The sequence below is a fragment of the Lytechinus pictus genome, chromosome 18 (assembly GCF_037042905.1).
Source record: "Lytechinus pictus isolate F3 Inbred chromosome 18, Lp3.0, whole genome shotgun sequence".
Lineage (NCBI taxonomy): Eukaryota > Metazoa > Echinodermata > Echinoidea > Temnopleuroida > Toxopneustidae > Lytechinus > Lytechinus pictus.
The window spans coordinates 10679309-10690327 of record NC_087262.1 but is presented as its reverse complement, the minus strand read 5'-3'; the positions used below and the strand labels follow the sequence as shown (position 1 = coordinate 10690327).

At 37.5% G+C, this 11019-nt stretch overlaps 1 protein-coding gene across 1 annotated transcript; it reads left to right on the top strand.

Moving 5' to 3' along the window:
* Nucleotides 1-3536: 3536 nt before the first annotated feature.
* LOC129281345 (glutathione S-transferase-like) lies at nucleotides 3537-9939 on the top strand. Its single transcript, XM_054917284.2, has 5 exons — nucleotides 3537-3894; nucleotides 5632-5724; nucleotides 6511-6629; nucleotides 7796-7900; nucleotides 8454-9939. Exons 1-5 carry the CDS (start codon nucleotides 3753-3755, stop codon nucleotides 8625-8627), a joined length of 633 nt encoding a protein of 210 aa, XP_054773259.2. The 5' UTR covers nucleotides 3537-3752; the 3' UTR covers nucleotides 8628-9939.
* The last annotated feature ends 1080 nt before the right edge of the window (nucleotides 9940-11019 follow it).

Genomic DNA, 11019 nt, shown 5'->3' with positions numbered 1-11019 from the left:
TTTTCTCAATAAGACAAAAATGCTATGCCTTGGAACGGAAATTTGAGTGTAAAAATGGGGGTCCCCTCCGCGGCACATACCCACTATGCATTATATACTGAGTGCCCCCCCCCCCCCGGGGGTAAAAGTCGAGTAGGATTAGATTCAATAATGTAGTAGTAGCGTGCATGGAAGTCAAAAGTGGTAGTAGCAGCAGCAGTAGATGTAGTGAATAGTGGTGGAGGAGGTGGCAGTAGTAGTATATAGTAGTAGTAGTAGTAGTAGTAGTAGTATATAGTAGTGGTAGTAGTAGTAGTAGTAGTAGTAGTAGTAGTAGTAGTAGTAGTAGTAGTAGTAGTAGTAGTATATAGTAGTAGTAGTAGTAGTAGTATATAGTAGTAGTAGTAGTAGTAGTAGTGTAGTATAGTATTGGGCAAGAGGAAAAGGTGCAATAGTAATAGTAGAATTGGTATAGTCATGGTGGTGATGGTGGTGGCGGCGGCGGTGAGTCGTAGGCCTATACAGTGCGTATCAAAAAAAAGGTTACACTTAGAAACAATCCTGTAAAATTATACATTTGTAATATCCTGAAGATTTTTCCACATTTTAACATAGGTACAGATCCATTTAAGCAAATGACGTTATAACTGTCGAAAAATATTTCCGCTTGAGTGAGCACCACTTACTTTTGAAAAGTTAGTGAAAAATGATTTGCGCAGAACTTTGAAATAGTTATGCGAATAAAACTAGACCTTAATCATGAATAGCATGTGGAATTTAGCTAGTAAAATTGATTTGAAAATATCCTTTACCTTTTTTTAACTTGTTTCCTTGCCCAAACCACTTCGGGGAGTGCATTGCGCCCCACCCCACTCCCCCACACACCAAGGCCATCGTGACGATATTTGCTTTACACCGAGGTGTGATTTACATAAAATGGCTTAGGCTTGATTTTCATTTTGTTAATCATTGTCAAGCTTGGGAAAAGTGTGGAGAAACAAGTATTAAATGAAAAATGAAAGGTAAACCCACTTTAAGTGATAAAAACTTGGTGAAAAAATGCTAGAGATGTCTGATATAAACTTTTGTTCAGATTCAGTTATGTCCTCAGATCCAGCTGGCACAAAAAGGTAAAGGTTGTGTTTACTAAGTGTTGAAATTTTAATTTGGGTTGCAAAATTGTTAGAAATTGCTTGAATGTTTCCGTTTTATTTCAATTGACTAAAAGTGCAAGGGAAATGTATGAAAAATGTTTCGCATGGTAAGTTTGATTTCGCCCTTCCGCTTGACACAGCATATAAACGAGCACTTCTGCGCAAACAGATTTCTGCGAGCTTTACAAAAATGGACAGTGCTCACTCAAGTGTTACATTCTGTCAAAACTTTTACTTTCATTGGATAGATGAGACCCAAACCCAAGATTATATGTGAAAAAATTACCCACATGTTGTATATTTTTTAATTTCCAGGGCTTTTTCAAAGTGTAAACTTTTTTTTGATACGCACTGTATAGTGGTAGATGGAGTGGCAGTATAGTAGCATCAGCAGTAGATATCGACATAGCGGAAGTAGAAGTAGTAGTAGTGGTTGTAGACTTGAAGTAGTGGAAGAAGTAGTAGTAGTAGTAGTAGAAGTAGTGTAGTAGGAGGAGGAGTAGTGGTTGTAGCATTGTTATATTATCGTCATCTTCATTTAATGTTGATTATTGTTTTTATATTCATATATATATATATATATATATATATATATATATATATATATATATATATATATATATATATATATATATACATGTATATGTATTGCATTTTATCAACGGGCATGAAAAATCGCCCCTCCGCATTTTTTGATAGTTTTCACTTTGCAAATGCGAGCGGAAAGCTCGATTTGAAGTTTTATATTGTTATTAAAGGCCCCCTCACACCTAACCGAATCGCCTGAAATATGCCTTGCGATGGCTGGCGAAAGCCATTTTTTTTTAAAAGTCGTCTTCAATGGTAACTGATAGTAAATCATATTTACCCTTCGTGTTTGGGTTCGTACGCCTCCTGAACTAACAGCTGCGATTATTCGAATTCGCGCGGAAATTTTGAACATTAAAAAATTTCCCGACGAATTGAAAAATCGTTGGTCATCTGTTTGAATTCGCATCTCTTTTTTAGTTCGTGTGTTATTGTCGCGCATAGTCCCTCATCGCGCTTTTGCCAAAGTCCGGGGCCGATCTCGAAAGAACCCTTAACGAAGCAACACGATGACACAAACGTACAAGAACACCCGATATATTCCGTCGTCTTCGTTTCTAATCGCACGCCATATCAATCCATTGCTCACTGTTCGTTCGTCTTATGAAATGGAACATTTTGAGCATTGTTTGACATGAAGAAAAAGATTAAGGCAGATCCAATTGTCATTAAATAAATTAATCGAAATGCAAGATGTCCAAACAAATATTTTTGGATGGCCTTATTGTGTCCACCAACTTTAAAAATTTAGGGGGGGGCCTGTCTCCCCGTCTCCGAAAATGCAAGTTTAATACATAGATTTATTGCAGAAATGAACTAAACAAACAACAAAATTTACATTAATCAATCACTTGCACTTGCAGTACGAGTAAATGATGAGCAGGAGTGTTTCTAACAACTATCTTGTCACCTATACAAAACAATAAGTTCACATTTTGAGTTCCACACTACCCGGTTTGTCAAGTTTCACCAACTCGTCATCTTGCCTTCTTGTTCCAAAGAAGTCTACTTCCAAGTTCCAACAACTCGTCATCCGTGCTTCTCGTCCTAAACACTTTGAAGTCGTCTTGCCGAGTTTTAACAACTCGTCATCTTTCTCTTCTTGTTCCAAAGAAGTCTACTTCCAAGTTCCAACAACTCGTCATCCGTGCTTCTCGTCCTAAACACTTTGAAGTCGTCTTGCCGAGTTTTAACAACTCGTCATCTTTCTCTTCTTGTCCCGAACAAGTCTACTTTCCGAGTTCCAACAACTCGTCATCTTGTCATTTAACCCATCTTCCCATCTTCTTAACTCGCAGGCACTTAATTAAACCCTCCGTAGACATGGTAGACTTCTGTTTCTGTGACTCTTGTCTACGAACTCTCGTCACACTAGCTTCCTGTTCCTTCTGTTGCGTAACACCAACACCAACCATAGTATGACCAAATACATTGACACATTTTACGTCTAAGATAGTATAAGTCATAGTGACTGAAGGACTGAGCTTATAAATTTTATTGACAATTAAAGTTCACAAACTCCAAGGAGGTCTTTGATCCCGGGCTTTGATCACCCCCTACGGTCCTCCACACACATGTTCTCTCCATCTCTGATATCACCAGATAAAATTAGAACTGGCTGAATTCTATTTTTTGTTAAATGTTCACCAATAATTTTCATATTTTTTTCTGCTATTGTTACAATGAACATTATGTAAGGGTTAATAACTTCCCCTTTTAAAGAATCAGAGACGATTGCAACCAATCCACGTGAATACAAAATTTAGTATTAATACTCATATTGTTTCGGCAATCGACTGATCATAGTCCAAGATCAATGTCGAATGTGTACTGTAACACACGCGTCATAGGTGTCAGTGTTGGGTCATCATTACGTAATAGCTTTGTGGTCAGTGCTTTTCACGAGAAGACTTGTATAAAACTTTACGTCAGAGAACAGCTCCCCACATCTCACGAATCGAATCTCGAAAACCGGGCAGAAATCCAAGTCTCATTTTACTCTGCCCATAAGATACTGCCATCGACATCATCATGCCCAGTTATAAATTGATCTACTTTAATGTTCGTGGTCGCGCCGAGACGGCCCGCATGTTGCTTGCCCTGGGTGGTTGCGAGTTCGTCGATGAGCGTTTCGAAGTCGCCGAATGGCCACAGCGGAAGCCCGACACGGAAAGTGAGTTAAAGTTACAATGTATTGATCCCAGCTATTGATTCGTAATGATTGCTTGTGATGGCTAGGGTTTTTTAACGTAACTAATGAACTAACCTTCAGGTTTCAGTCTTTCCCCTTTTTTCTTCTTTTTATATTTATTTTGTGATCACCTGAACTGCCCCGGGGGATCGAGTGGCCCTAGCTGACCGTTTAATGGGAGTATTCCCTCTTTCTAGTGTAAGACGTACGTTCAAAGGGACGACAACCTGCATGACCTGATTCTTGATTTAGACATTCACAGTCGAGTCCTTTCATAAATTATGCTTCGTGTAACAATCAATTATATTGTCATCTATTTTGCAAAATTTCCAAAAGGTTGTAGGCAATGCCCTTGTAAAATCCCGATTTTATCATTATTATCATTATCATATTTGTATTATTGTTGGTAGGAGTAGGGACCCGGGATGGGGGCGTCTCTCACGTTCATACAGTGATTTTTTTTCACCTGAAGTCGGTCCAAAGTACATTCTGTAAAGTAACTTGATCTATACAGTCGTTTATTTACCTGTGTCTTGGTACATATTGTTAATACACAGTGAGTAAACATGATATTCAAATATTTGTTATCAGAGATCGAATAGTATAAAATAGTCAATGGCAACGCTACTTTTTAAAACACTGATGCGGTACACGTGGGACTATGTCCTCCTTACCCATTTCTTCATCATCTTAAAGTTGACCGTACAAGAGAGAAATGAAATTATCCTGATTATGCATTACAAATATCAGAAAAATCGCACTCCCCCTCCAAACAATGGTCTCGGTATTTTGAGATTTTCAATTTGTTTTCTTAAAAGTGACATGCCTAAAGTACCATGCAAATGAGAGTCATCTTGGGTGTCTTTGAAATTTTATGTGCAGAAATTTTGAACCCTTCAGATAATTCCTTGTTTGGTGCCCTTTTTTGCTGAAATTATATAGGGATCACTGGAGAGATGAGGGCGAATTGTTTCTTTTTCAATTTTCCTTTTATTTTCGCTCTCAAAACTGTGCACTCTATACAAACCACTTGTTAAATATGACGAGTTGAAGGGACTAGAGTCAGCTAAGTGTTACTTTTATGTAAGTCATATTTGAATATTTTCTTTTCAGATTTGACTATTTGACTAGAACTTACTCATATCTGACTAGGGGTTACTATTATGTTAGTCACATTTGTTCTTCTATTAAAAATTGACTAGCACTTGGTCATTTCTGACAATACAAAATGATAAGAAATTTTCAACCTTCTGACTACTATACTAGTCATTTTGAAATAATATTCAAAAATATATATTTCTTTTACATTTTGAATATTTTTAAAAGTGTGGCAATAAGGAGAATAAACTAGTCATTAATCCGTTTATTTTCCCATTTCCCCCCATTGGACAAGCTTTAAATTTTTTTTAGATATGACTAGAAATAATGGTCAGGTCCACTGGCCGATCTGGGGGGGGGGGGGGTCACAGCCTGCCCGTGCCCCTCCCACCTTTTGAGAGGCACAATTAAAATTTGTAAATATAAACCTGCCGCTAAAACACAAGTGAGCCCCCTTTTGAAAGTGAAGACCTTAGGGTTTTTTTTTTTTTTTTTTTTTGCTTGTCAATTTTTTTCTCTGGAAAATGTGCCCCCCTTTTGGAAAATCCTGGATCCGCCCTTGGTCAGGTCGGTACTACTATTATGTTAAGTCATATCAATTTGCTTGATTTATTCTCGCAGCCTTTCCCATCGGACAAGCTCCCGTTTTGATGGTGGACGACAGGGTGATACCACAGAGTAAAGCCATTAATAGGTACCTAGCCAGAAAGTTTGGTAAGCGAGTTCCATATGTTATATGCCTGTCTACCACTCCCCCCTCTCTCTCTCTGCGTCTCTTTCTCTACCTCGTTGCTTTACAATGACGCTCTCATTGAACTTTTATCATACTTTTTTTTCAATCACCCCCCCCCTTCTCTTACCATGCTAAAAATGGGAGGAAATGTTCACTCAGAAGTGAACACATTTCTCTGACTTTCTCCCAACCTACTCATCTCTCTACATCTCTCAACAACTCGTCTCTCAACACTGCAGTAACTTTGATTTCTATCAATCATTTTTATTTCATCATATATTTAAAAAAAAAATCCTATCACGTGGTCGATAACATTTCTTTTCAACAAAGCCAAGATGTTTACACATCAGTCATCATCTACAATGTAATCGAATTCTAATCTGCATTATAATGCAGTCTAATTGATTGTCAGTTTTAGTTCAAATTCAGTGTAATTCCATTTGTCCATAACAGTCTAAAAGTGAGTTACATCCATATCAAAAATTTCTCTTAAAAACGGAGAATTAAGTTCCTGCAGCAGAGTCTCGAGAACACATTTATTCTTACAATGTGTAAAATTACAGAAACTTTGTTTATGAGATATGAAGCCTTATAAATTTCCTGTATGAATTTCCCCTTTTTCGAAAATATATCTTCTGTTTTACATTGCAGAAAAATTCCTGTCATAACAATTTACAAAATGAGCCTGTATTTTTTTCCTGCAAAATCTCCATTTTTTTTTACAATGTCCGCATTAGTCTAATTGTCGACATACTGCCTTGCTTTAGATCTTTATGGAGCAAACGACTTCGAACGAACTGAGATTGATATCGTCCTCGAAACCATGAACGACCTCGAGCTAAAGGCTACTCTCATCTATGCACACCACCCTCCTGAGGATGAGATGGTATGTGGTAATGGTATAGGACCTAGCATTTGAAGTCCGGTCTAACTTAGGCCATAGTCCAACTTGGTGCTATGGAAAGCCGAAAGCGTCAAAACTCTGTGTACATTGTATATTTCGCATGTTTTCTTTGGTCTTTCATCATGCGAAAAAAAGACAATTTTAGGTATTGTTTTATGACGGTTATGAATGATATCATTGTTAAATGAGCTGCAAAATCGAACTTGTACTGCTATAGATTTGTGTCACGGTTGGCCATCCATAGTTAAGCCACAACTTTAGACCAGAGTTTAAATTAAACCTGATTTCAGAATACTTGCCACAATTAGATCCACTTTAATGCCACAACCGCCCCCCCCCCCCCTGGACTCCGAGGCCCTGTCTTACAGAGAGTTGCGCCGATTGATCCGATCAATCACAAATATGGGCGGCCAGCAACATCAACAGCTAAAATGCAAGTTTGTTCGAAATATTTTCCACACATTACGAATATGCGTACATTCATCATTATCTTCAAAAATTCGATGTGATTCTTTTTGTTTATTAGTATATAGGAGATTGTGCAGATTTCCTGTAGAATAAAATATGGTATGGATGGATTTCTATACTGGTGAGATTGATTTATGAATCGTAACTCTTTGTAAGACGGGGCCCGGATCGACCGAATCAATTGATCATTTCAAATGACATCCGATTGGTGGAGCCGGTTTCGATGATGTGACTGTAGTTAGCTCTTATCCATAACCATGAATACGGTAGTTATTTCATCCAGTTTATGCGCTTATCTTATCAGAGCAATGTCTTAAACATTCGACATCAACCTATTTTTTTAACATATCACATTTGACATTAAATATCAAAGTTAAAAAATGAAATTATCTTATGTAACTAATGCAAGAAGTTTGGAATAAGTGTTATCGCGTCACTCAGATTTTGATTTTACTTCACTTTTTTTCTTACAGAGAGACTCGCAGTAGCCTAAAATTTCCGATGGTAGTATTCATACCACTATTCAGTATTTTTTATTTAGACCTAAGATTTTACAGGTCGGAGTGTTCATATCAAATGCAATTACAACTTTCCCAAAAATCGGATCTATATATATTGTCACTCCGGTCGTCGCTTCATGATATTTAGATTATTTTGCTTTTTAAATTTCTATTTTTCAGGCTAGGCTGAAGAAAGAATTTGCGGAAAAGACATCCAAGCCCTACATTTCTTACCTTGACCAACTTATAAAAAAGGCAGGAGGGAAGAATTTTGTAGGAAACAAGGTAATGCAATAAAAAAAATAAATAATAACATTCCTCTCTGTTTTTGGTTTATTGTGCTATGCTTCATTCATTTCATTCCATTATTATCATCACTATCGACTTCTTTTTATTTTGATGGAGTATTGAGTGCAGCACAGTGTCGATACATTTTTTGCTGAAGGAAAACAAGCCATAGCTTGGATTCGGACCCAAGACCTTCTGTTTGAAAGGCAAGAGTCAGAACCACTAGACCACGACCCGCCCATATATAATTTGTTACCAACGTGTTCATAAAGATTTGATTTCCAACATCATTTCTCTCACAAAGCATGTTGTTTTCAACTGAATTCATTCGGATTACTTTCACTGATCATATACAATGTATCATGATTGTTATACATACAGCGCTTTCTAGCATTAGGCTTACTGAAGAGACTGCCCTGGCTCCCGAACGAAAGCAGAAATAAATGAATGAATTAATAAATGTTTAACAACCAGGGGCTGTTGGGGTTTTAGGGGGGATACGGTATGGAAACTCGCCTTATGCATTTAAAGTGACTTTTTATGTTGACAGATCTCACTCGCCGACATCCACGTCTTCACCATGCTCGAAATGTTTACTGACAGCGCTCGAGGTATAGAGGGCGTCCTTGATGATTACCCTGATCTGCGAGCCTTCTATAAGTATTTCAAAGAGGAGGGCCCACTCAAATCTTACATTGCATCGCGGCCCGCCGCAGATTATTAGATATTGTGGACTTGTTATGCCACAACAGGCAGTTTTCGCTTTTCCACCAGTCCACGCAAGACGGGATGAGAATACAGTAAATGTATTGAAAATGCCCTTCAAATGACCAAAAAAATAAATCAAACAAACAAACAAAGAGCTAGGAGGTCTTTTACGAAAAATAATAATATTCCGATTTTCTATAGCGCTTTATAATTAGCTTAATACATCGGAACGGCGTGTCTAAGCGCTTTAAAGATGTATTATTACCCTGGTCGTCGGATTCAATCAGTCATTCCCGCACACAATGTGTACGCATCCTCCACTCCCTGGGGAGTATTCCAGTCAGTCGCCAGTGAGGCGCACACAGTACTGGACAAGCTGCAATGACTTTCACATTCTACCGGGTACCCATTCAGCACCTGGGTCGGGAGTGGCAAAGTGTGGATTAACGCCTTGCCAAAGGACGCCAGACAGCGGTGGGATTCGAACACACGACCCTCTGTTTACAAGGCGAGAGTCAGAACCACTACACCTAGGCTTCTCCACATATCGATGAATTGAAACAGAAGCGTTCGGAGCTGACGAAGAGGGCAAATATGTCGTTTGTCCAGAGTCTGTGACGAAACTGCAGTTTCGTCACAACAATTTTCGATCGACAATACATTTTCTATGTTCTTGAATCCGTCATGCGCAGTGGAGCTAAAACACCTTGTTAGATAGATCGTGGACTTGCTACGCGGCCACAGTCACATCGACGTAACCTACTGTAAACGGACCATTGGTGTGGCATTGGTAATCTGGGTTCGGTTTGGCCAGTGTGACTGAGGTATTTAAAAGGGGTACTCTCCCTACTGGAAAGAACGCAGTGTCCCACAGTGTGTTCCACAGTATGTTCACAGTGTGGAACACAATGTGAAATCACCTTCACATTTAAGAGAATTTCAGCAGTGTGTCCACAGTCATGTTCACATAGTCGACCATGTAAACACGATGTGAACAGTCGAGGTCTCCAGTGTGGTGTGAAAATATCTTCACACTGTTGAATTTTAACATTATAACAGTGTGACTAATATTTTCACATAGTCAACTAAACACTGTGATCACACTGTGAGATATTGTGTTCTCACAGGCCTAATACAGATACAAAACACTGAAAATTTCATCAAATTTGAACAAGAAATATTTAATCAAGTTATGACCTTTCAAACGCTTGCATTATTTTTGATGAACCACGCCCTCATAAATATCCAATGCGATAGCTGGTTATGTCATATATCCCTACTTTTTATATCATTATATGGATTTATAAAATCAATTTTTCCCTCTAAGACTGAAAAAAATAGGATTGACTTCTGATTTACTGTAATAACTGTGTAAGATAATCATTTTTGAAACTGTTTTTCAATACAAATAGAGATGTTTTAAATACATTGTATGAAATGTATAATTTCATGTAATAACATAAGACAAAAGAAATAACGGCATTCATCATACCTGTGTCCCCCCCCCCCTGTTACACCCACAAATGTAATAATCGCCCACAAATGTAATAACGCCCACAAATGTAATAACACTTTACCCACAAATGTAATAACACTTTACCCACAAATGTAATAATTTTGATCGCCCACAAATGTAATAATGACTTTACCCACAAATGTAATAAATTTGAAGGGATTTTTGGCGAATCCGTTCTAAACTGAAATCCTATAGTAATACGCTCATATAGCACAAAAGTGCAAAGTCTTTATCTCCAGACCCGGTTAATAAAGAAAGTATAATATAATCCAAAGTCTTTTCTTCCAGACCCGGTTGTTTCAATAATTATAATATAAGTTCAAAGTCTTTTTTCCAGACCAAGTTGTTTAAAAAATTATAATATAAGTCCAAAGTCTATTTTTCCAGACCCAGTTGTTAAAAAAATTATAATATAAGTTCAAAGTCTTTTTTCCAGACCTGGTTGTTTAAAAAATTATAGTATAAGTCCAAAGTCTTTTTCCAGACCCGGTTGTTTCAAAAATTATAATATAAGTTCAAAGTCTTTTTTCCAGACCCGGTTGTTAAAAAAAATTATAATATAATATAAGTCCAAAGTCTTTTTTCCAGACCCGGTTATTTCAAAAATTATAATATAAGTCCAAACTAAGATATGATAATGATATTCCAGTGGAATAAAAATGAGAATCGAGCTTAGTCTTTTTCCAGACCCAGTTAAGTAAAACTGGTGGAATTAGTGTCTTTGTTGTTGTTTTCACTTAAATACGGCGCATATTGTGAATATATGCGCTAAGGGTAAATTGAGAATCAAGCATAGTCTTTTCTCCAGACCCGGTAACTAAAACTAAAACCCTATAGTAATGTGTTCGTAAAGCACAAATGTGCAAAGTCTTTTTTTCAGACCCGGTTAATT

Excerpts from the sequence above, each read along its gene's own strand:
- LOC129281345 (XM_054917284.2), top strand. The coding sequence starts at position 3,753 with ATGCCCAGTTATAAATTGATCTACTTTAATGTTCGTGGTCGCGCCGAG. Across the intron at positions 3,895-5,631 it reads GCGGAAGCCCGACACGGAAA|CCTTTCCCATCGGACAAGCT; the intron begins GTGAGTTAAAGT and ends TTATTCTCGCAG. Across the intron at positions 5,725-6,510 it reads GTACCTAGCCAGAAAGTTTG|ATCTTTATGGAGCAAACGAC; the intron begins GTAAGCGAGTTC and ends GCCTTGCTTTAG.